Raw genomic sequence first — 25,745 nt, forward strand, 5'->3', positions numbered from 1 at the left:
TATGTATAGGAAGCTCCAATCCTTACGCCCGTTGCGCATGCCACATGAATACGTCATCAGTCATGATGTAAGAAAAAATGAAATGAAAAGAAGAGATGGCTGACATAGCCATCGAACAGGAATATTAGAAACCAGAAAACAAAGTGAACCACGCATCGGGTATCATATATCACAATACATTCAAGAAAGAAAAAGGGGTTTTCCAAAAAGCTGATTAAAAGCTGACTTCGCCTGGGTCGCTCTCGACGACACCTTCTACCCAAAATCCATCTGCCGGGTTCTCTCGGCTGGCAATTCGGTGGCCTGGAGCAAGATCTTCCCCTTCGCCTCGCTCGACAACGTCTTCTTGCCCGACCTCTTTTAGTATTCGTTGAAAGTACATCCGCAGTGTGCGGAGACCTCGGAGGTAACCACGGTCTATATCGCCGGGATGATGAGGCGGGCAAGAAACATCAGCAGGAAGCTCATCTTCTCCTGTAACGCAATTGGCAAAATCCACGATCTTCAACTTCACATCCTGGTCGTTGTGCCAATCTTCGGACTCTCGCCGGGTCATACGAGGTTTCTCGGTAGATAGCGAATCCTTGGAATCACCGCCACCCTGTCCTTTGCCGGCTGCGTCACCATCATACAAAATCAAGAGACTGCTGGCGTAGAAGCGATATCTATGAAGTTTCCGAATCATACTTTCGAGTGTGCTCAATTGCTGCAGAATGCTTGGGATCTTCTTGACGACACTTCTGTAACTGACGCCATCGTAGAGGAACCGCGTCAAAGCATCTTGGAATTCGCGGCCTGAGGAAAGATCTCGTCCGTAATATTTATCCTCGAACAAATACTCCTGCTTCTTGACGTTCCAAGTTTGCATGCCGCACAACCGTACTCCTAACTGCTGCGATGTTGTCGTTTGACATTTTCGTCGCTGGGATTTCTTCTTCTTCTCGTCCGCATACAGTCCGTACTGCCGTGTGCCCATCTTCAAGTCAAGAACACATGGTTTATTCATGCCAGCTGTCAAATCCTCCAAGAGAATAAAGAACTGAACACGCTCGTCTTGTTTTGTTTGGGCTTCTTTAGGGTTGGTCGGTACATGGATCGGTTCGGGCTCATCAGACGGGCGACTTGCGACTTGGAGCGGAGAACCAAGCTTGACAGTGTGTGGATTTGGAGATCGGGGCGCACTTGGATGAGTACGAAGTGGAACTGGTGCGGCAGGAGAGGGCTCAGACACGTCACCCTCCATGGCAAAGATTGCGTCCTCGTGGTCGCCTCCATAGCCATCGTCTTCAAAGAACATGAGGTCACCATCGCCGCTTGTGATACTTGTTCGTCTAAGTAATCCGCTACCTGAATGTCGTCGCCTGACACGTCGGTCGCTGCTTAAAGAGCTCGCCCGAGGAGGCGTTTCTGATCTTCTCAACTTGTCCAATGGGTTGGAATGCCTTTCTATTGCACTTGAGACGGATGAAGCAAGGTTAGGCCCATCCGGGACCCCACCCTTCGCAATATCAATTGCGAGACTCCTCGCAGGCGATTTTCCGCCACTTCCAGTTCCGCTGGATGCGTGATCCTCTACGCCATCGCCATTGATTCGGCCAGTTTCCGAACGATATCGAGGCAATCCAGGGTGGTTGCGTACTGATCGTCGATTATGATGATGAATTGGCGGCGGACTGAAGACTTCGCGGAGAACCTGCTCCTTTAGCTTTCTGTTTACAGTGGTAGCACCCCAGATTTTGGGTTTCCCAATTTGTGGTATTATTCGCCGATCGATATCCTCCGCCAAAGAATTTCTGGGCGTGTCGTCTGCTGATTTTGATAATTCATCGGAGGAGAAATAATCCAGGTGTTTTGTCTCGGCTCCGTTCCGTGGCGGAGAGGATAGGAAAAGGTCGGAGGGAATAATATGTCTGTTATTTTCAATAGTAACTTTGGGGATTATGCCAGTGGTTTGTTGCTGGCTGAAGATTCTTGGCTGGTCTGCAGCTTTGGGAAGACTGCCGGCTGTTTCCTTCTTGAAGCTATGTGCAGCAGGTTGTCCTTCCGCAGCAACCTCACTAGCTTTTTTGATAGCGCCGTTGCTGCGTTTCTTTGAGTGTTTAGGCTTCTTTGAGAAAGTCACGTTCAAAACACCAATATACCTGAGAACAAAGATTAGGTGAAATTTCATATTAATACGAGAATGGAAATTACCTGGGTAAAAAGACCAGCATTTCAGGGTGCCGCCTTTCTATACGTTCGTAGAACTCGTTCTCGCGGTTATTGAGTTGCTTGCAAACCGCTCGCCGAGAAAACCGAAAAACGGTGGTATGTCCGCCCACTTGATGCCGATAAGGTTTCAATTCCACTGCGCCAACGAGTCCACCTTTAGTATGCTTACGGCGATGGCGGTATTGCCTTTGTGCCTGAGTAGGCGTCAGCGCTAGATGTTCCGCATCGTCTGTCAGACTCGAAATCTCATCTAGGGTAGACAATGTGCTTTCAGCCTCCGATTCTGATGCCGTTTCCTGGCTGTACTCTGAAACGGTTGCAAAAGCCCTCTCTTCCGCATCGCTAAGTGGTTGATAATCCCCATGAAGGACACTATCATCAGTTTTTGAATGTAGAGATATGTCAACATGGCCAGTTGGTTCTGTTTCTAGCTGATCACGGACAGCCGGTCTTAGGCGATCATATTCTTCTTCCTCATGTCGGTATGCCGAAAACGGCTCTTCTTCCTCTACAGGTGCGACCTCATGAGGGAAGTACAACGCAGACGAAATATGCTCGTCTTCCTCATCCTCCTGGGCGATATCCGGGGTCCGGGTATCGCGAATCGGCGTCCTATCTTCTTCGACGGACGATGAAGGCTGAAATTTGTCACGAGCTTCGTTTCGAAGCTTTTCTGCGTATAGAGTGGGGATGCTTGGAGAGAAGGAGCTGCCACGTGTACCGCCAGATGTCAGGTGGAAGTTACGTATTTCTTCTGACAAACTTCGCGGGATGGTTCGAATAGCATGAGGTGACAACTCCACATCGACGTTCACTACTCGTTCCACCGGTGCGGATAGTGGGGTAGACTCGTCTTCATAGGATTCAGCGCGCTCGGTTTCGTATTCCGTCCGCTGCTGTGGCCCGTGTAGAACTGCATGACTTGGTCGGGGTGTAGATGGGGAGGCCTGCTCCTCTCCAGCTACATCTTCTTTGAGATCCTCAACAATTGCCGTATGTTCCGTAGGCCGATCTCTGCCCTCGCGTCTCTTGCGATCCGGCGAGGTGGTGTTCTCTTTGAATAAACCTAAATAATGGCTAGACTTGCGGCTTCGCACGTTAGCGGCAGGCTCAGCATTCGTCAAGTTAGCTTCGATTGATTCCTCCACCCGGGCGCTACGGCCGCGGCTAGAACTCTGACTGGCATCTCCATCCCAAGTGACATCCACCGTCCCATCTCTATTCCTTAAATGTCGCGCGTTCTGCCACGAATCCGCCAGTGCAATGTCGTGATTGGTTAGAGGAGGGTGCAACATGGGAGGGTCGTTGATATGAGAGCGAGACTCGCCAGAAGTGGAGGAGGTAAGGAAAGGATGATCGTGATCAGGCGAGATAGGACTCTCGATATCGTGGCCGTCCGATACAATCTTCCTTAAGGGATGAAAGGTTTCTCGGATGGCAATGCGATGAGTACCGGCGACCTTTGAACTTTCGACAGTCTCTTGCTGTTTTACCCAGCCAACATGTGAGCCAGTCAATGGCACAGAAGGAGACTGGAGCAGTAGATCAGAAGCACGGCGAAAGACAGTTGGACGTGACATATATTTTCTAGGTGACGAGGCGTCGTCCTTTTTGAGTGTGCGAGGCGGCGGATCGTTGTTGGTAGATCCAGAACCGCCAACGGCAGACCGCCCTTCGAATGGATTCGACAAAACAGATATAGGCACTGTCGCGGACGAAGGGGCGTCACCAGACTTCGTTAGTCCTATCGAGCCCTGGTCAACATGGCGATGTTCTTGGACAGAAAGCGATGAGGGAGGAGATGAAGTGACGGCATCGTTGGTATCGGACGGGAGATAATGAGTTGCGAAGATGCTGTCCCTCTCGGAGAGTTGGGGAGTCTGCGAGCGAGAGTCCGAACGTGTCGAAGAGAAAGCGCGAGAAGATCCCAACTGCTCAGCAGGTGTAGTGCTAGATCTTCTCAGTGCAACATCTGATGGAGGTGGAGGTAAGGTTTTTGTGCTACCGCGTCCGGGAGGGAATGCGGTCGGCGCAGGATGAGGGTTGGCAGGGCCATGATTGGAATGGACAAGAGAATTAGTATGCGACGTGTTCCTGTCCATTGGGATTCGCTGGTGGCGCTCGTGCTCAAACTCGGGCCGGGGATGGACGAGGTGCGCAAAGCTAGGGCTGGGGCCACGGTCATCGGGGCTTTCCCTGTTCGAGAAAACATCCTGGGCAGACGAAATCGACGTCGCAGACGTTATCGGCAGGSCAGGCGGGGCATGACCTGTCGCGGAACCCGGTCTGGACATGGGGGAAACATTGATTAGACCAGCTCGTGGGGGTTTTTAGGGTGTGAGTAGGCGGAGGATGAGAGGATGCGAGGAGGGCGAGACAGTGAGGCGAGGCGAAACGTGGGCGAGGATGAAAGTGTCAGTAGTTGGAGGTAAGTTTTAGCTTAAGCTTGGATCGAGCGGGCGATGGCGACAACGATGTGCGCCGTCCGTGATTGTATGTACGGTATGACAGGCCAGGTAGATTGATGAGAACTTGGAAAGAATTAACGGGGCGCAATAATCTTGGTTAAGAAGGAGAAAAATGATGGTGGTGGTAGTGGTGCTGGTGGTGGAAAGTTGTGAAGAAGCGGAAAAAGCGAGGCCGGAGATTGGACGATCACAGTTTTCCTGGGCTTTCCGCCGGCCCCAAAGGGGGAAAGAGTCTGGAACGGAAACCTGACTCAATATGGACTAAGCATGCTGAAGCCGTGCGCAAATTCAATTCAAGATGTTTATTTACTAGAATTATAACTGACTATGTAATATAATTGCAAGTAGATTTGCATCTGAAGGATCTGGTTATCTTTGCCCGGCAAACCGCTTACTCGGGCTGCTTCACGTGCTCGGGATGCCTATTAGTACTCTTTGTACGTATTCCTCCGTATTCCACAACAGTGAGAAAGAACGAGTACGGGTAATAGCGAACGTACGTACTCCGTAGACAGCTCAATTTAAGTAACTACTACTATGTATGTATGTAAAAAGTCCTTGGCCAGTTACTTAAGTACGAACGTATTGGCGATACAGAGAGCGACATATGACGCGGGTGGCCCGTTACCAGCGACACGGATCATGTACCGAGCGTGTTTGTCGACGCTAGCAAGCCTTACGGTATGTATCAATACAGACCAATCCTTTGTCTTTTACCTACTCCGTAAAGTACTGGAAAGTATACACAATAAGTATTACTACAGCAGGTTTTGATATGTGCTGTTGAGAAGATATCGTACATAACGCCAGACGATACTACCCTCAGGCAAAACAATTCCCCTCAAACCAATCTTTATGAGTTATGTATCATATCAAGCTCACTGCGTCATCTGTAACTATCGACTACTACTGCATACTATGTATTAACTATTCGGAGGACCTCCGTATCCACCCGCTAGCCTACTATTCGGCACATCCTCTAGATTCTCTACAAACCAAGCCTACTTGGGCGTGGCTCCGCTCCACTCGACTTCAGCCTGAACTTATGTAATGTACTGTATCGTATAGTTCGTTACGTATTTGACTATTACTACGTATGTAGATAACTTACCTCACCGTCTAGAAGGATGGAAGTACAGAAGGAGCGGTGGACCGATCGACACCTGCGATACTTCGGCACGTTGGTCGGGCATCGTTTCTCACTGATCGATCCCACGGAGCATATTCATTACTATCCAGTATTCCCCTATCCAGATACGTAAGCCAGAATTTCATGGATACGATACACACCCTCCACTCACAGCCGATGTTTCAACCACATGCAATCACCGCCAAAAACGCTGTTAACTAAGTTCTAAGTGATGAAATAATCGATGATACATAGTTATGATTCTGTCTAATATTGACTCCAGCTTCATTAATTCTTTCCTCCCTTGCGTCCTCCTTTCGACGTTAGTTGTAAAATTGTTGAGCATCAAATGCCGCAACGAGACGGCCAATCGTTCGGCAACGTGCTCTATGCACCGACCAATCATGACTCGCATTCTATATCCTCTCCATTATGCGATATAAACAAACAAATTTTCCCATATATGACTCGGTGGTAATGCAGAGATGTGTCCGTTTTCGTGCTCCTACATATTGTCGTAGTATATACTTTATCGTGTGTCTGGGGTATGCTGATCTTTTCCAACCCTTGATAATCCCTAAGTTGCCCAAGTTGTTGGATGCAACCCGCGTCAGTGGATGACAGTGGACACCCTTTCAAGGACTAAGGCATGTCATACATATATCTCATATCCTTGTCGACACAATTGGGTTTGTTGCATCTGCATTTCCGAGGTTTCGAAGGTCTTTCCGAGCTGGAAGTGAGAGATTTTAATCCATGTCTTGGTGTTCAGTGTGCATGTGCTGGCACGTAGGGTGCAAGCAAAGAACACAAGGAATCATGACCTAATGATGTTTCACAATCGTAGCTTGAAAGTAATCAGGCCAGTAATCTGATATGGAATAATCATGGCGGCTATGACATGTCAAACGGCTTCGTGAAATTTTAGGGCTAGGATTTACTTTCCAGCGTGCGGGATTTTTGTTTCAACGAAACGCAACTCTAATCTCTGTATCATTCATTTTGTGTTTATCCTTGCCATGAAAAACCATCTAGACGCCACTATAGGCGATTTTTGATATCTCCATCTTAGAGCGTGGATAACCGCATCCGTTCCCCCCTTCCCAGAATGAACAGCACCCTCCATATACCCTCCCCTTCCTTTCATACGTAGTCTCCGTCCCAAGGAGAGATCTCCGTTGAATTCCTTAGAGGATTATCAAGAATTATCCTGGTGCGTTGGGTTGCTTCCGCTGAGGGGGATCGTTTGCTATACTGATTTATCTCTTTGTAGAGTCAAGCCGGTTGCTGCATTGCATCATGAGACTACTCTCCACTAGTGCCTAAGTATTGGGCATACTTCTACGTATTCTGGCTCATTGTGTTCTCCATGATTCATGATGACCTATGCTATAGCTCAGTGATGTCGAGTCGGGTTTCTCGGGATGGCCTACCAGTATAGAGCTATTAGGGCTAATGTCCCGAAATGGAAAACAGTCTGCTATCTGAGGATTGGTCATAGAAGTTTATGTTTACATACCTACCAGCGACAATTACTGTATTTGATTACTCCTAGATTCAATCACTGTTGCCTGCTGATGAAAATCTCCTTCTTATCCACGACAATATATTCAGCATGTCGTCAGCAACCTATTAATAACCTACCAATAACAGATTCGTAAACAACTCAAACACGGCCAATAACCCTTGATGGAAGATTGGAAACCACATACGGAGTAGGTAGCCTTGCACTTGATACTCTCTGCAATGCTGAGGAGCCTTATCGTTGTCTCCATCTTTTAGCATTGGTAGTGGGCTCTAGTTGCTGATAACAGCGGGTCATGGAGTCCTCCTATCGCTGACACCTGCACACATGTGATAGAAGCACTAATTGATACTGGTATAGCTGAAGTTGTAATCATCTTTAAGAATAGACTGCACTTATTGGCCATCGAACCGTTGTATTTGTCACATTCATACATCTTCGATGTCAAACTGTGCTGTAACCGTAATGCAGAAGCAACATCAACATGTCGGATAAAAAGAGAATCCTCCTTATTGGCAGCGGCGGCGTCGGCACAATGGCCGCGTTCAGCCTCGAAGCTAGCGGCCTCGCAAGTGTGACTGCAGTCTTGCGCTCCAACTACGAAGCAGTGTCTAAGAATGGATTCAATATTGAATCTGTCGACTACGGCACTCACAAAGGCTGGAAACCGACAGAAGGTAAATCACACCATTCATTTCCTAGGTAGTTGACGAAAATGCTGATTGTATCAGTAATCAACAGTGTCCCCAATGTGTTTGATGAAGGCGTTGAACCCTTTGACTACATCGTCGTGACTACGAAGAACTGTCCCGACATAAAGCCCACAGTCTCAGAAATTATTGCGCCAGCTGTGACGGCGGGTCACACAGCCATTGTCCTTATTCAAAACGGACTCAATATCGAGAAGCCATTGATCAAGAGCTTCCCAAGAAACATTATCATATCCGGCGTGTCTCTCGGTGGCACCGAGGAAAATGGGCATGGCAATATCATCCATAACGATCACGACGTCTTGATCGTCGGACCTTTCCAGAATTCCAACATCTCATCTAACGCTGCCCTTGCAGCCGCTAAAGAATTTTCTGAAATCTATAAGAAATCCGGTAACGTCATCTGTGAACTGAATGAGGACGTCGGGTTTGTCAGATGGAGAAAACTCGTGTATAACGCCTGCTTCAACCCCGTCGCTGCAATCACCCGCATGGACACTTCGCGCATGAGACTTGCAAGGACGCCAATCGACGATCTGATCAGGCCAGCCATGTGGGAAGTCTGGAATGCAGCAAAGGCGGCCGGCCATGAGCTCCCTGCAGAGCATGTTGAGAAGACGATCGAAGCTGATCCATTCGACGTATGGTGCAAGCCGAGTATGCTGCAGGATGTCTTGAAGGTAATGCCTCATATGTTCCTGTGGCAGTATTATCCTCCGTTTGTATGTTGACAACTCCAGGGCAACTTTATCGAGCACATAAACCTGGTCTGGGAACCTATCCAGGAAGCAGAGAAATTAGGTGTCCCGACACCTACGTTGAAGATCATCTTTGCATTTTGTCAAACACTTCAATGGCAGGCTAAAGAAGCAAAGGGTTTGGTGACTCTACCAGCGGGCGCTCTTCCCGCCTTGGGTTTAGAAAGTACAAGTTCAGGCTAGGATGATGTTTGTTGTCACTCAAATAAACTCAATTTTCCCCAAGCGTGCCTTTGTCAGAGCGATAAAGCTAAATATAGTCAAACGGGTTGACGAGAATGAATAAAAAAACCCAAAGAGTCAAAGTACCACGCCAATAAATGCATGCTTCTAACGTATCAAATAGTACACGCGCCGAACCATCCCGTAGCACTCACTCTCTGCCTGAACCCGCAAGCCCAAAAATGCATGGAACAAAACCTCCTTCCTCCAAACCATTACTGGCATAACGCATTGCTGGGAGCCTTCTTGGTAAAAACACCTAATTGCTCCAACTTACTCCACAATCTATCGACTTCTGCCTTGTCATGTTCCAAAATAGGTCTGATCTCCAATCCGTCCAGCACTCTGATTGAACCACCAGTTCCGGCGTACAACATGACTTCTAAGGTCATACGTTTCGACTTGGTAGATCCGTCCAGTGTTGATCGGTACTTATGGTCCGCCTCTGCGTCTGCTGGGGGGAGTGTATATGGATCGTCGATTTCCACATCCGTGACCTCCTTGATGGCCATCTGACCTTTGAATCCAACCACTGCGTTTTGTTCTGTTTCATCAAATACCGCCGGGAGCAAGTCGGCACCTGTTTCAATGTTTTTCTGGCACCTTTGTGTTTTGTGAAGCTTATCTTCCAGCATTTTGATATGCGTATCAGCTCGGCCACTACCCGAAACGGGGGGAGGGTAGAAGCCAACAGTCAGAGGGTTGCTTCGGAGATCAAGTGTCTTCAAAGAACTATGATCATGTTGACTTGATCGGCCAATTCTTGCCACGACCTGACAAAGCATGCGTAATCTGCTGATTCGATTGCCTGCCGCTGTCAAACGACTTAGGCCTCGCATATCGGCAATACTTCCAAGGTCGCTAACGGAATTAAAATTGAGATTGAGAACACGTAGGTTGGGGAAACTCTTGCCAAAATGTCCGGGAAGGACACGAATACCGCAGGATGCAATGTCAAGAAGCTGCAATGCCAACATGGGAGCTGAAGGCGACAGAGTTCGATCAGAGAGTCTATTCGATGACAAAAAGATCTTGCGAGTGTCACTAAGTGGACTGAGATCGATATCCAGAGACGCTCCCAGCTCTGGAGATTGTCCAGAAAATTGCTCTCGCACCGAGAAGACTTCCATTCCGCCACACCCAGCTAGGCCAGACACTGTCGTCAAGTAATTATTGTCGAGGTATAACAACCGAAGCCTGGGATAATATGAAACATCAAAAGTAGAAAGACGGTTGCTCGATATTTTCAAATTGCGCAGACTTCGTATTGGCACAGGCAGCTGTAGTTCTCGGATCTGATTCTCGCTTATATCCAATGTCTCTATCGATGGAAGGTATTCCAGATGCTGAACGGTGGAGATTCGGTTGTTGCTCAGGTCAAGTTCACTTAAACGGACACTATTGTCAAGAATGGTCAGCTATGGACTAACTATGCTGAAGTTGGTGAGCACTTACAATTCCGAGCCTTCAAAATCAACCGTAGTCAGGTTATTGTTCTTCAGCTCTAAGCGCAACAGCCCATTCAGACCAAAAACCCCCTTGATATTGCGTATTCTGTTATTGTTGGCACGAAGCTCTCGGAGATGGAACAACGTCGAAAAGCCGTCCAAAGTTTCGAGTTGATTGCCAGAGACATCCAGGTATTGAAGATTGATGAGGTGGCCCCACGAGGTCAAACTCGTAAGACAATTGTGCTGCACCCGCAAATCACGCAAAGTTGAAGGAGTACCGTCAAGTTGGGCCAGTTCATTCTCGGAGACGTCCAACTCTTCCAGCAAGGGGCAAAATTCATCCAACTGATGAAGAGTCACGATACCCTTATCTCGCAGGGATAATCGACGTAACTGCTCCCAGAATGGCTCCGTGGGCTCCACATCAGTGATGTGTCTGATGAGGTCTTCTGTAGCCAAAGCAAAAGTTCCATGTATCTGACGCAAAGAAGAGGGATGAGTACGAGGAGCAACATAGCTGGTATTAGCATGCATGGGATCGTCCGTCTGATGAACGGTGAATTCGGCAAGCGAGCTCATATGGAAGCTGTAGTTATCATGTCGCGCAGACGACGGAAGTATCATGGATCTTTCTACTGGTGTAGGCGTAGACCCTGTCGAGTTTCGACGAACTAAGCTCATTTCCGCATAGCTATCCTCGGTCCGCTCATCAATACGAGATATCGGACGGCCAACGAATGGTTTGCCATCTAATGATGTACGGCGTGATGGAGCGACAGTTGAAGCTCTGTCGTCAGCCTGTCGCTCATCATGTTGTTCTTTTGACGTCTTTTCATCCTCGCCATCGTCAACGTAGGAGATGTGTGATACCAGAGGCGAGGAGAAGCTGATAGTAGCGGCTCTCTTTGAATTGGATCCTATAGACTGCTTGGGCTGCTTGAGCTGCTTGAGCGAGCTTTCCTGCACTGCTGTAGATTCACCCTCGATTTTGTTTGAACCTGAATTTACAAATCTGCCCAGGTTGACAGTCAAATCCTCGGTTCCCCATGACGTGGCTCGAGTTTCGGGTTGTGGGCCACTCGAGGTAAATCGCGTGGTCTTTGATTGTACAGAGCTAGAATCAGGAATGAAAGGATTACCTTCTCGAGTCACTGGTCGTTCAGTACTATGAGAGACGCTTTTTCCGTCGTGATTTGCCCTTAATGTTTGCTCGGTATCTGCGGTCTGCTCCTCTTTGCGAGGAGAAGTGAACTGCTCGGCTCTCTTGACTTCCTCGAGCTCATCGTAACTTAGATCCGGTATGCTGCCGAATGGATCGTCCTCACTGTCTTCCCCTCGTACATTCCCACCGGCACGATCCACTCTCTGTTTGACCCAAGATTTTGTAATTCGATCGTAATTCATACCATTGACCTGTTCTGGTATCAAGTGCGAAACCATATTAGAGGCAATCACACCCTTTGTATTTGAGCCACTGGATGAAATCGTAGGTATTGAATGCGATGGAGCATCGTCGTCGGAAAACTTGCGCTTCCGCTGAGGCAAGATTCGCACATCCTGCGGACTATTCGTGTTATCCATGTTCGTCTGCTTTTCTTTATACAGGTCCGACATGACCGATGCCATGAACTGTTCCGTATCTTCTTTATCGGCGAACTTCTTGAGATGACTGACGACGCGTGGGTGCATTGGTCGGGGCTCCCTGAACTTTCGCATGTCCACACCTTCACGACTGGGAGGTCGTGAAAGGTTCTCTCGGCTTGATTCGTCTTCGTCTTCATCTTGCCCTGTAATTTCTGATTCCTCCACACTTGCTAGCTCGCTCGTGTATTTGTTCTTTGAGCGGATGATACTCATTACTTTTGTAGCCTCATCGAGGAAATCCTGTGTAGTAAGAGAACGCTTGTGATCGTCTTGACTTGATGCGCCTTCAATAGAATCATCAGCTCTATAGAAAGAGCCTCCCGATATGCCTGTGGCCCATGGATCTCCAGCCTGCTCAGAATTTGGCGAGCTCGAATTTATCATATGAACCTGGGATCGATGCCACAGCTTTTTGTCTTCGAGACTCATGTTGAGTGCGGCTTCAATCAACTCGGTGGCATCCAAAGACTGTTCTTCGGTCTGTTGTAGAGTCCGACGCCTTTTTGGAGCTGTGGTTCTGCTTGACATGTTACTTATGCGCCTTACGTTCGGATTCGACTGGTATATGCCCTGACTGGATTGGCGATCATTAGGGTGGCGCGAAAGTCTGCTCTGTAAAGCTCTGGTTGATGTTCCATTTTCAGGCAGATTTTCCAGACTTCGAGTTTTCCTTAGAGCTTCGTTCACAGTATTCTGAGAAGATGACCTTTGCCGGAGCTGACGTTCGCGAACATATGATTTTTGAAATGAAAGACTGGCTTCTCGGTTGACAGGTTCAAAATTGAAGCGTCCCTGTCCAAAACTGTTCATGCGAGGGTTCGCTGCATCTTGAGTAGAAGGACGGTTATCACTCCTCTGGGGATGAGTATGTCCACGTCTGAGAACTGGCAGATTGCGCTTTGAGGTGCGTGTCCTTCTCGCAATCAAGGAAGGTGATGCTGGTTCTTCGTCGTCCGATACGTCTTGATAGGTCTCTTCGAATTGACTCATGCGCCGCAGGAGTTTGTTGTTCGTAAAAGTATCATGGTTTGCGAACAATTTCAACGGGCTACTCATGTTGGCAGTTTGCGGCCTTTCAGAATCCGGTTCTCCCTCTGGGGAAAAACTAATTGTAGGAACTGCATTTCTGTTGTGATGATGTACGGTCGGTGGAGAACTACGAATCTTCGAGTTGGTGAGGACGGAAGACTGCAGATTTGACGGAAAGGACGACGAGCTTAGCTGCCCCATGTGGAAAGAACTGTCCGAGTACCCTCCTCGCTCCATAGTCACGAACATCTGAGTCCGCAATGCCTCTTGTGTGCCTGTGGAAAGATCCTCTGGAAAAAAGGGACTACTGACACCGAGAAGTTCGTTGGGTTGGAAAGTAGCTGCCTCGCCATTTTCTTTATCTTCATTGAGAGCATCGGCTTGACGCTGCTTCGAATCGTCTGACATGCCACCAAGCTGTTTCAGCGCAGACTGTAGAACACCAGATCCGGTCCGACGATCGACGGTACCGTTAGAAGATAGGAATATAGGTGTCAAATCCTCGTTGCGAAGTTCCTCCTCTCCGCTGGCCGAACGCAACCGACTATCTGCGTCTGACACGCCGTCCAGTCCGTATTTACCGCGTCTAGAAGAAGTCGTGCGGACTTTGAGATGGACTGATTCCTCGTCAAAGTATTCTTTCTCAGGATTGTTTTTAAACGACACCCTACGTCGGGCGCCTTTGTCTGCTGTTGAGCTAGCAACCTGCGATTGAGAACCACTCTCGGTATGACTGAAAATTGCGAACGATGACAGAACTTCAGAGCCTGCAGCGGTCGCTGGTTGCCTGAAGATATTCTCCAGCCCCATAGGACCAAATAAGTCACATTGTTCATCAGCAGATATTTCCCCTCGCACAATTCGCCGTTTCCATTCCGGTGTCCCCTTTGTATCCTCTTTACCAGCTCGCACTTGAATTGTTCCTAGTTCGCTCGTACGGTCTGAAACCACGGAGCTCGATCGGGCCGACATCACATTTTTAAGAGGTGTAGATGATGGCTTTTTGCGCGCAGGTGTTGGCTGCTTGGCACTTGTTTTAGGCGATATTTTTGCGGGAGTGTTTGTTGACGTTCGTGACGCTCGTGGGGAGGGACTCGCACGCGGCGAGGGCGATGCTCGTGCACTCGTAGGCGTCGTGCTGCCACCGCGTCTCACTTGGGCTTGTTTCGCGCCTCTAGGTGTAATAATTCCTCTGACTCTAGGTGATGGGGGCTCCGGTTTAGGTATGCGGCTTCGGATTTCGCAACTAATGCATTTGCGCGCTGTGGAATGTTTATGGCCGCTGCTGTCAGGCAGGGTTGGCGAGTGAGGTAACGAGCACGGCGACGATAGCTGTGATGGCCAGTCTTCATCAAGCCCAGCTAGCCATGGCTCCTTGGTCATGTTGGCGGGTTTGGAGTTGGTTGTTTTCGCCATCGAGAACATCGCGTTGTTCCATGGAACGGAGCTCTGTTAGTAGTGGGTCATTTTGTGTTTCGCATTTGATGGACGAGGATTGGCTGGCGACAGGCAGGGGACAGGTGATAGGAAATGTCATGTAACCATACACAGTAAGAGAGGAAGAAGTAAATAGAGCCTTAGAATATTCCGAGTCCAATTGTTTGTGAGATAGTGGGTGATAGTCAGTTTGCAACAAAGGCAAAAGGCGGGTGAATTGAATTGGCTCGGGACTCACCGCTCGGGCGCCTTCCCTTGGCTAAGTTTATTTTGACAGACAACATCATGCCGAATCAGGAAGGCGGCCCTTAGCATGCACAACACTTGGCGCCAAGACAGATACAGCCGCCCAATCACGTGAAAGGCGGTGGAGGGCGCCTCCCAGGGCCAATTGGAGCGCGGACTTGTAGACGCGTTGCTGGGGCACGACATCGCCAAAGCTCAATCGGGATAAATGGAAATCTCACGTGGTCTGCGATGCTCACACTACTCAGGCAACTGCAGCTTGTCTGCGTCTTTCATGATTCCTGCTCGTCAACGAAGCAGGCTGGTCTGCTTGATCTCGACAACTCTTATAAAAACCTTGACTGTCTTAGTCGTTTCCTTTCTGTCCCCTTTTTCTTTGCTTTTGTCGAACATGTATGTCGTCGTCACCGGGCCTAGTATTGTTTCCGCTGTCATCGGCAGAGAGCACCTTGCAATCTGCCCCTCATGCCCACTCGCCGACAGATCCCCCGACTCAATCTAGAAGAGACGACAACGATCGATCACGATGACAGCTGGCTCCTGGGCTCCGATGACGAATTGGACGAGGCGACAAGAGCGGCGAAAAGGAGGAGAATCGAGACTCTCGGCGAAGCTTACTTACAGGGCAAACCGCTATTTATTGCCTCTGCCTCTCTGCGCGGACCTTTTGATAAAGGCTGGGTGAACCCATGGAGGAAACATCGGGCACAACACGTCTCTGGTAGAACACGCGGGGCGACTGTCGGACCAGTAGATGAAGCGACAGACTTTGCTGTACCTGATACGAACGATAGCAGAAACTATAAAGGCGGAACTCTGTCAAGAGCCAAAAGCATCAGGTCCGATGTCAGGGGGTGCTCGTCGTCGCCAAGGACTACTCCTCATCGAGACAGCGGACAATCGAAATCATTGTGGAAACGGGAGCCGTCGACCTCACATATAGGGCGAGGACCATCTGCCGAGCTTCAGCCCGCTCAAGCTTGGCTCAAGAGAGATAAAAAGTTTATTGATATTCAGAATTATGACCCTCCAAAATCGCCGACAAGCCGCTATGCGAGCTCCGGAACAGATGGTTCAATCAGGTTGCCAAAAAATACTGGTAATAAGACTGAAGCTGGCTTAGCTCGTGCCATGAAGTCGCACCAAACGGATTTGCGGAATGTCAGACGAAATAAGCTTGTCTCGGGTGATTATCAGGAAAAGCATGTACAGGCGTTTCCAGACAACACTTCATCAACCTTGCCTGAGAACGAGAACTTTCATAGGTCTGTTTCAGATACGAAACAAAAAGAAACATCACTGTTGTCAAAGAACGCAGAAGTCGAAAAGCCATCCAACGGACTACACGCAAACGAAGATGATATCTCGTTGAGAGATGACCCCACGCATCAGAGAGCAGATATGCCTCCTAGCGCATCCTCTTTTCACATAGTACCACCGTCTTCGCGCCTTCCGGAATTTGAATATCGACTGGCAAAAGTTCGGTCTAGAGAAGAAACTGATATTCAAGCGGAGCATGCCCCTTCGAGGACAGTAAATGTTCTCCCTCCAGTCGACACAAATCGTGACAAGGAAGCATTTCCGTTCAAAGCACCACCCCCAAGATCGCAACAAGATCAAGCTTCTTTACCGGCACAGAGTACGGCCACTCTGACTTGTTCTGAAAAACCCAACGACAGCCTGACTGAAAGTGAAAAGCTACCATCAGCTCAGATCGTACCGAAACCACCAGGAACCTCGAATTATTTTATTTCGCTTCATTCTGCCGAATACCGTGCTTCGGGTGCTGCCGAAACTGGCGCGACAAGCGTTGATGAAGAACTCTCCACTCAAGCGGCCTTTGAATTGGCACAAAAATCATTCCAGAATGATCTAGTTACTCCACAAAGGAATTCTCAAAGTCCATCAAAGACAAGAAAGAGCGTCAAATCAGCTATAAGAAGAATCACCCCTTTCGCCAATGTAAACGACAGATCGACTTTTGATATCAGGATTGGATTTAAAAATACTCCAGGAACAAATCACAATATGAATACACAGGCCATGATTGACGCTTTTACTCCTTTCCACGATACAGTTACAGTTGAAGCTGGAAAGGATACCGGGGTAAGGTCCGGCCTCCATCTAGATGTCTTGAGAGCCCAAACACCGAGAGAGAGCGATTTAGAAGCGTCGCCGCATTCACCTCCACAATCGAAGTCTCCCCATCACAGTCCGTCACTTCGTGCAGACCAAGACCCCGAGCAAGATTCTTTACCTCCTCTACCATTGACCCTGTCAGGAGCAACTCCAGCAACCACCCTGCAAGATGGTCAAGGATGTTTCTTCAGTCAGGACGCATTCGACGTCAGTCAAGTTATAAAAGATGCTGGAAGTTGGCTTCAGCGAAGCTTTGATATAAACGAAGATCTGAAAGAATTCACGAAGCAGTCTTCACCACCCAGTTCACGGCCCGAGGTCACCTTGTAGTCGTTTGGATGGGGTTGGCGATAATCCATTTTCGGTGTAAATAGTCATATCTTGAATGCTTTCCATACATTGCGCGACCTTCACAGCTCACTCTCCTTAGCCAAGTTTACATATGAGAATGCATTCCAAAGATTCCTGTCATTCATAACGATAAGCAGAAGTATTAATTGATCCCTCTTCAGGCATGTCGATTTAGGTATGACGTCCCTAGAGACTGAGTGGAGCCGATGGTCCGATGTTACCTAGCGTGAATGCTTCGAAGCTAAAGCGCTCCGCCCAGAAGCTTCAACCCGCAACAACCCAGTACATTCATCATCGCCTGATGGCGTGGGTTCAAGGGAAATGGCTCTGACTTCGGTATGTCTCACATTCTCCGTATCCTGAATGCTAACTAAATAGTGCCTCAGAAAAAAGCGTTCAATTTCTTTGAGGTTTCTCAAGTTCTGATTCCGGAAGATAGCTCCTCCGTCATTAACGTGAGATTCCCCGCCCGCCGTCAAAAGCTTCCAGGCACATGCTGACCCCCTCGATACATTATAGGACGAAGTCGCTTGTATATGTACTGGATCCGACAACTTGTTTATAGGAAGCGACGATGGAAGAGTACACATATTGTCATCTGCGTTTAAAATCATTCGGTCCTTCAACGCGCACGATGCCGGAGTCATTCGACACATGAGACAAATCGAAGGCACTTCGCTGTTGGTTACTATCGCAGAAGATTTACCGAATGAGCCAGTGCTGAAAGTATGGGCGCTTGATAAGATTGAGAAAAGAACTGGTGCCCCGCGCTGTTTGTCTACGGTATCTGTTCAGAATGGGCGACGACCTTTCCCAGTTAGTATTATTGCGCGTCAGGCATCGAATAGGCGCTGACTCGCACACAGGTTTCAACTTTTGTCTGCCTTGAAGATTTGTCCCAGGTTGCCGTCGGCTTCGCGAACGGTTCGGTTGCTATCATTCGGGGCGATCTTATCAATGATCGAGGGGCTAGACAGCGTATTGTCTTTGAGTCGCAGGAGCCTATCACCGGACTGGAAGTCCAACATGGTCATACCATTACCACACTCTTTATCGCCACGACGAACCGGATCCTCACGCTTACAATTGCTGGTCGAGGCCAAGGTCAGCCTGCGCGCGTATTGGAAGATGCAGGCTGTGCAGTCCACTGCATGGCCCTTGATAAGGAAACAGGCGACATCCTGATCGCACGGGAAGACGCCATACATACATATGGTCTACGAGGACGTGGGCCTAGCTTTGCGTATGATAGCCCTAAGAACTCTTTGAATCTTTTCAAGGGCTATGTCGCTCTAGTATGCCCGCCAAAAACCACAGCGTCAAAATCAGATACACTGCGCAGATTTAGTGTCGGTCAGACAGACGATATCTTCAACACCACCACATTCACCTTTCTTGACACGGACTTGAATTTCATTGCACACTCAGAGGCGCTCATTTCTTTGCCCCGAAATGTGTTTTCAATCTGGGGCGATCTGTTTTTGATAGACTCAGGTGGAAAGGTAGGAAACCATTTGACGAATTGGTGAAAGGATATACTAATGTGGGCTTTCAGATTACTCGGTATCATGAGAAAAACCTGCAACAAAAGCTTGAGATTCTGTACCAGAGAAATCTTTACATCTTGGCAATCAACCTTGCGCAAAAAGCAGGCATTGATACACTTCAACAAAATGTTATATTCCGCAAATATGGAGATTTTCTCTATCAGAAAGGCGACTACGACACAGCCATGCAACAATATCTGAGAGCCATAGACAACACAGAACCCTCCCAAGTCATTCGCAAAGTAAGTTTAAATGATCTTTTTGCCTTGTATGACTGCAAGGTCTGACTTGAGACAGTTCCTTGATACACGGCGAATTCACAACCTCATTGAATATCTGGAAGAACTCCACGATCATGATAGAGCAACAGCAGACCACACGACATTACTCCTCAACTGCTATGCCAAACTCAAAGACACATCCAAATTAGATTCATTCATCAAAGCTCCTGGTGAACTGAAGTTTGATCTCGAAACAGCAATTGCCATGTGCCGTCAGGGAGGTTACTTTGAACAAGCCGCTTATTTAGCTACCAAGCACGGCGAAAATGATATGGTTGTCAGCATTCTTGTCGAAGACTCTCAGAAATATGCTGAAGCTCTTGAATTCATTTCACGACTTGAACCCGATGCGGTATGTCTCCCTTGAAAATAAAAGAATCATTGACTGACCAGTACAGGCCTATCCAAACCTCATGAAGTATGCTCGCGTACTGTTGGGACACTGTCCACAAGACACAACCCAGCTTTTCATCACTTTCTATACAGGCAAATACCGCCCGAAGAAAGATATCGAGCCTCCCTCAGAGTCGCAGACTCCCCAACATAGTGCAGTCCGCAATTTGGCTGCTTTCATCCCTCTACCTTACGTTGGTGCCAGCTCTACCACGAAGTCACAACCGTCTGAGCCTCAACTATCTTCGGATGTTGACGATACCAATGATTTGTCTTTCTATGACATTCCGAAACCCCGAAGTGCTTTTTCAGCTTTTGTCGATCATCCAGCCGAGTTCATCGTCTTCCTTGAGTCTTTGATATCAGAAAAGTCTTGGAGTGAGCAAGATAGAATTGACTTGTATACTACATTGTTTGAGATGTATCTCGATAATGCAAAGAAGGCCAGAGATCCAAGCGTCAAAAGTGATTGGGAGACGAAAGCTAAGAGCTTGATTGAGGGCAAAGATGTAAGTAACTACAACTTTAGCAGTTGATGTCTCACGACTAACTGGCATAGATACCTATATCAACGTCAAACGTCTTGCTTCTGTCGGACTTGTCAAATTTCGAAGAAGGCACGACATTGGTCAAGGAACAAGCAGGGCTAAGATCAGACATCTTTCGCTCATATACCGCCGCCAAGGACACTTCAGGTGTGATTAGGGCATTACGAAAATACGGGCCACAAGAGCCTCAACTATACGTGGACGCTCTAGCCTACTTCGCGTCCAGCCCGAAGATATTAGCTGAAGTTGGCGATGAGCTCAATGTTGTGCTTAAGAAAATCGATCAGGAGGGATTGATGGCCCCATTGCAAGTCATCCAGGCATTGAGCACTAACGCGGTTGTAACAATGGGCATGGTCAAGAAATATCTTAGTCAGAATATTGAGCGGGAACGAAAGGAGATATCAACGGTAAGCCGGATTGTACGAATCATTTTGACGCATGCTAATACCTCACCAGAACCGTCGATTAATATCAAGTTACACAAGCGAAACAGAGGCCAAACGCAAGGAAATTGAGCAACTCAACTCACAACCGGCTGTATTTCAAGCTCGTCGCTGCCAGTCGTGCGGCGGAGGCCTTGAACTGCCTACCGTCCACTTCCTCTGCAAACACTCATTCCATCAACGTTGCCTCAACAAGGCAGGCGAAGATGCCGAATGTCCCATATGCGCACCTCAAAACGCGACTATAAAGGCTATTCGTCGACGTCAAGTTGAGTCCGCTGATCAGCATGGTCTATTCACTGAAGAGTTGAAGCGTAGCAAGGATAGATTTGGGACTGTGAGCGAGTTTTTTGGCCGGGGTGTTATGGGACCGCATTTTTCTGATTGATTGGAGGATTCGTAAACCTTTTATATGCGTGTAGATAGTGATCAATGTAAGAATACCCAATTTGCATGTTTAATCTTGTCGAGTCAAACGTCGAAAATGATAGAGAGCACCATCTTACGGTATCTTATCAGCACGTGCACGCGCGTGTTTAGCGGCACGCGTCCGATAGGGAAGGTGCGATGCTACATGTAAATTATCCCACCTCATCAGCTTCTTTTCCACACTTTGAACGAAATCATGTCCTCTCAGCGCATCATACAAGACTCCGATGACGAGGACGGTGACATCCTGTCTGATGTCGCATCCTCCTGCGATCCTCTCCAGGACTCATCCTACGCGCCAAAGGAAACGGGCATTATCGAGCGCGTGCAAGGCAATCACCCAGCACAACCACAATTTTCGGCGAGTGAATTGCCGCAAGTCGATTTTGATAGGTTCTTGAGGTCTGAGTCGTCTATTATGGCCGGTGATTATGAGGATGAAAGATGGGTGTCGACCGCGCATTCGAATCCGGGGAATGGTACGTAGTGAATTGTCTACATATATGATGGAGATACCTGAGGTTAAAGAATGTATAGTCAAACCATTCGGAAACTTCCACACAGAGCAGATGAATCTTCAGGACAACAGCTTCCGTTACACCGTGAATGCGACTCATAACGCTATATGTTCACTTCCACCAACTTCCAACACAGTCTACGACCATAGCGCAGTGATCGCGACCGAGCTCGATCATCCTTCCAAACGACGCAAAATCTCAAATTCGAACACGCAAGACACGTTGCTGAAAGACCCTGAAGAGAGTGGTTCGTCTTACAATTTCTTCGCATCGATTGATCCGAATGGACCGCCTCAGACGGCGGCTTCGCTTCCGCCTGTACCTTTTATGGGGGATAGGGATGGTATGCCACAGGATGTTGAGACTGATCCGCTGCCGATGGGGACCCCGCCGCCTACGATACCGTTCTCGGAAGATCCTGTGCCGCTGGAGCAGGAAGTAGCTGTAGCAGAGGCCACAGCAATTGATTATGAGGTTCAAGAAACGATTATCCAGCAGCCGCCATCGGAGACGGATAATGAAGTATTCAGTACCAAGAAGAAGAGAGGGCGTCCCAAGAAGCAGGATACCAGCGAGATTGCGGATAGTGAGCCCAATATTATCATCGAAAATGTCCCTGAGATCACGGAGCAACAATCGACCAAGAAAAAGCCGGGCAGACCGAAGAAGCAGGAGATGGACACTACAGCCGATCAGCTACCGATGATTGAACGGAAAGAAGCCATGGATGAAGCGGATTCGACTACAACTGCTGCAAAACCATCAAAGAAGAAGGTCAAACGCAGCAAGACGACGTCCGATATACCCAATACCAAGTCTGCGGAATTTAAAGCCGAGCAGGACGTGGTCTGGATCGAGACGAATCCAATTGACCCTGCAACTACGGATGAAAAAACAAATACCACGGAACAATTTACTCCTGCTGAAGACGTGAAAATCCCCAAAAAGCGTGGCCGGAAGAAGAAAGAAGTCATCGAAGAMCCTGCCGCTAGCGAAAACGAGACTGTTCTCCAAGACATTTCAAATATACAGCAGGCTCCTCGACAGGAAAAACAAAAGGACTTCGAGATCGAGATTAACGTGGCGGAACAGAGAGTACCATTAGATGGAATAGACACTTTTAACGCGACGAATTTACCCAAGACACCGACTGTCGAAATCCAAAGCAAGGAAAGCAACCCAACAGGAGGAGGGGTTGCAACTCCTACACCACAAGAGAGAATCAAATCCGCCAAGCAGACTCCCATTTCAAGCGCCGGCAAGGTTCCGTTTAGGGTTGGTTTGAGTCGTAGAGCACGGATTGCGCCGTTGCTGAAGGTTGTGCGGAAGTAATTGAGGCACGGCGAAAATGTGTTAGATGATTCGTTGCTATTAGATGATATGTTCTGACATCTATGTATATATATTATGGGTATGATTACTTAAATGTTGGCGACGATAATCAAGTGCAATGACTTCCAGGTCGTGTTGATGTTTGAGCATGTTGATTCGTAGCATACTACAACATACATGTCTGACTAATGGATAAAAACATCACTCAGTCACTGCAGAGTATGAACCAGACAGGAAAACATAACTATACAACAGCTGGTTATAGGCATACCGACATAATCGCCGATGCAAGGAGGTAATACATACAAGAAGTACGCTGGTTGGCTTCCACAGAAAGGGTAAAAAGGGGGAAGGAAAGGGTTAAGAAGATCTGTAGTCCCAGCGATACCAGTTATCACGAGGATCCTCCAGACACTCCCCGACAGTGACTGCTCGGTAGCCGGCATCGTTGATACGCTGTAGAATGTGTTCGGTCAGGTTATAGACTGTCTGAGCATGAATGTCATGTCCAATAGCAAGGTAGGGACGACCATCGAGGTTTGGACCAGTCAATTTTTCGTCGACGATGTCCTTGGATAGTTGAATCTTGTCGGGGTCGTCATTGAGATAGTCGGCTGTATCCATGTTAAAGGAAATCACATGGTACCCAAGCTGCTCCATATCCCTCAGACAATCCTCGTCACATTTGGAATAAGGAGGTCGCATGTATGTTGGAAATCCGCCCATGATATTTCTAAGAGCAGCCTCGTTATGCAGGATCTGCTTCTTGCGTTGCTTACGTGAATCCGTTAGATCTTGATGAGACCATGTATGACTGGCGATCTGATGACCACTGTAATGCATACGTTGGATCAATGCACCCCATGGGCGGGTGAAGTCGTCTATCTGTCCCTTTCCGTTGTTCACACCGGTAATGAAAAATGTGGCCTTAGCCTGGTATTTGTCAAGGATGTCCAGGAGGTCACGGGTGAACTCGCTGGGACCATCATCGTACGTCATAGCAAATGTAAAAGGTGCCTTGCAAGTCACAATGACTTCGCCGTAGGGGACCCCTCCTATGTGTGGGCGTGGAATTCTCTTGGTAGACTTGCCCTCAGGGACTCTATCAGCGTCACATGTGCCATAGCCAAGTTGACAATCCGGAGACATGCAGTGGGCGGCCGTCATGCCACAGAAACCTGAAAAGTTTTGATAAGAACTGTGAATCGATATGTGAGATCCGGCGCCAACGTACCAGCTAAAGAGCAGCACAGGTATGACTCGCATTTCTTCTTACCAGGGCCACATCGTTCACCAAGGCGTGCCTTGCTAACGGCGTCATGCTGACCAAGATGGATATCTGTGGGTTGATCATCCACTATGGCCACCCTGTTGGAATGAATCTCTTCACTGCTGTCTCGCACAGGGAGGACCGAGTCACGACGATGACTGGCGAAGGGGATATGGTACTGGAGGGAAACGGAGGCGTATAGCAAGAAGAGTAAGCCGATCAGAATCATGCTGGGCTGTGATAATGAGTACTCAAAACTACTTTATACGCAAGGATGTCCGGAGTACAAAAGTACGTTGATGGTAGAGATGAGGAATGTAGAGAAACGAGTAAATGAAAGAGGTGAAATTTGGGGAACTACCACCAGGAGAAGATTATCTACTTTCTGTGCGGATGGTACAATAGGAAGGAGCCATGCCAGACAGCCGCTTTTGGAAGGCACGACCTCTCCGCCTCTCTTTCTCCTCAGACACTACACTATCGATTGCTCCTGCACCACAAACGACTTCCAGCTTGAACAGACCTCGTTGATCCAGTCCTCGTGTGGTAGCACCTGCCGCGGTAGTTAGTCAAGCTTTGTGACAAAATTGGTCAGGACACTTATAAAAAATAAAGTGGCCGTTCTCCGAAAAGAACGGCGGTTCTCTACTCCAGCCCTTTCTGTCTCGGTCTGAAATATTTCACTCTCGAAACTGGTATCTCTTCACCTCATGGAGGACAGCATCAACGAGTTCAAAACACCGCTGAACAGGTCCACTCGGCGCATGCACCATTCAACCAAACTTTTCACCTGAACACGCGAAAATGATAATCGAAGAAAACAGACAAAATCGACCGATTCAGACAAGCCAAAGCTTTGATCCTCACTCGAGAGAGGTCCCTCCACGGTGATTCGCCAGTTTCCAACAAAAGTCACAATCGAGATCCAAAATGAAAGCCATTGATGACAGCACGTTTGCCCAATCTGTGGTAGATATCCCAGAACTCGAGAAGCCAAAAACAACAGTAACGAGAGCAGTTACAGGGAAGAAGGAAGAGAACGGACTGCTCGAGTCTCACGACGGCATCCAAGGCAAATAGCATTTCCAAGATCGCCGTTCTCTTGATCATATTGTGAGTCGTATTCAAAGCGCGACATTCGCTATCTTCGGAGTCTCACGGGCAGCTCATCGGCGAAACTTGCGCAGTCTAATAATCTTGTCCTTATATCCCGTAAAACAGAATATCTCTCTCTTGTGTGTGATACGGCATCCTCGGAGACTAGTCTTTGTTTCCTCTCCTAGACTCAAATGTCGTTGGAGGGCAGTAAAGCGAACAAAGGACATCCTCAAAAATCGCTGGTTGAAGGGGTTGAACAAATTATGAAAACTTGTCACCATTGTCGGCGTCCATCAATCGATTCCAAGGTTGACCCTCAAAAGAGATGGTTAACACGGCGGATCGGAATCTTCTATGAAGCTTCATCGTTGGCGGATGCCGTGATCAAAGGTCAAACAATAGGTTAATCCAAAAGTCCACCAAGGAGTCGGGTTGGAGATAAGGGGCAGGAATTTCCAAAATTCCTGGAATGGGAACACCTGCATGAAGACAAAATGCGGTGAAGACAAGACAACAACGACCGGAACGGACAACGTGCCAAATGCTGATGTTGTATATCAGAT

General features: G+C 48.1%; 5 protein-coding genes across 5 annotated transcripts; 2 read left to right on the plus strand and 3 right to left on the minus strand.

Annotated features, from left to right (window-relative positions):
• Nucleotides 1-214: 214 nt before the first annotated feature.
• On the minus strand, nt 215-4,505 carry BHQ10_005494 (uncharacterized protein; the record flags this gene model as incomplete). Its single annotated transcript, XM_040877976.1, has 2 exons — nt 215-2,141; nt 2,194-4,505. The coding sequence occupies 2 exons, from the start codon at nt 4,503-4,505 to the stop codon at nt 215-217; spliced, it is 4,239 nt and encodes a 1,412-aa protein (XP_040733998.1).
• Nucleotides 4,506-7,817: 3,312 nt separating this feature from the next.
• BHQ10_005495 (uncharacterized protein) lies at nt 7,818-8,984 on the plus strand (the record flags this gene model as incomplete). Its single annotated transcript, XM_040877977.1, has 3 exons — nt 7,818-8,010; nt 8,065-8,723; nt 8,784-8,984. 3 exons carry the CDS (start codon nt 7,818-7,820, stop codon nt 8,982-8,984), a joined length of 1,053 nt encoding a protein of 350 aa, XP_040733999.1.
• Nucleotides 8,985-9,238: 254 nt separating this feature from the next.
• BHQ10_005496 (uncharacterized protein) lies at nt 9,239-14,572 on the minus strand (the record flags this gene model as incomplete). The annotated part of the gene is made up of 2 exons (XM_040877978.1): nt 9,239-10,421; nt 10,479-14,572. The coding sequence occupies 2 exons, from the start codon at nt 14,570-14,572 to the stop codon at nt 9,239-9,241; spliced, it is 5,277 nt and encodes a 1,758-aa protein (XP_040734000.1).
• A 723-nt stretch (nt 14,573-15,295) lies between these two features.
• BHQ10_005497 (uncharacterized protein) lies at nt 15,296-22,814 on the plus strand (the record flags this gene model as incomplete). The annotated part of the gene is made up of 13 exons (XM_040877979.1): nt 15,296-15,902; nt 15,954-16,639; nt 17,546-17,656; nt 17,707-17,775; nt 17,840-18,136; nt 18,187-18,822; nt 18,876-19,109; nt 19,165-19,500; nt 19,547-20,050; nt 20,101-20,499; nt 20,549-20,872; nt 21,134-21,443; nt 21,502-22,814. 13 exons carry the CDS (start codon nt 15,296-15,298, stop codon nt 22,812-22,814), a joined length of 5,826 nt encoding a protein of 1,941 aa, XP_040734001.1.
• A 360-nt stretch (nt 22,815-23,174) lies between these two features.
• On the minus strand, nt 23,175-24,313 carry BHQ10_005498 (uncharacterized protein; the record flags this gene model as incomplete). The annotated part of the gene is made up of 2 exons (XM_040877980.1): nt 23,175-23,992; nt 24,049-24,313. The coding sequence occupies 2 exons, from the start codon at nt 24,311-24,313 to the stop codon at nt 23,175-23,177; spliced, it is 1,083 nt and encodes a 360-aa protein (XP_040734002.1).
• Between the last annotated feature and the right edge of the window lie 1,432 nt (nt 24,314-25,745).

The sequence above is a fragment of the Talaromyces amestolkiae genome, assembly GCF_001896365.1.
Source record: "Talaromyces amestolkiae strain CIB chromosome Unknown scaffold10.1, whole genome shotgun sequence".
Classification (NCBI taxonomy): domain Eukaryota; kingdom Fungi; phylum Ascomycota; class Eurotiomycetes; order Eurotiales; family Trichocomaceae; genus Talaromyces; species Talaromyces amestolkiae.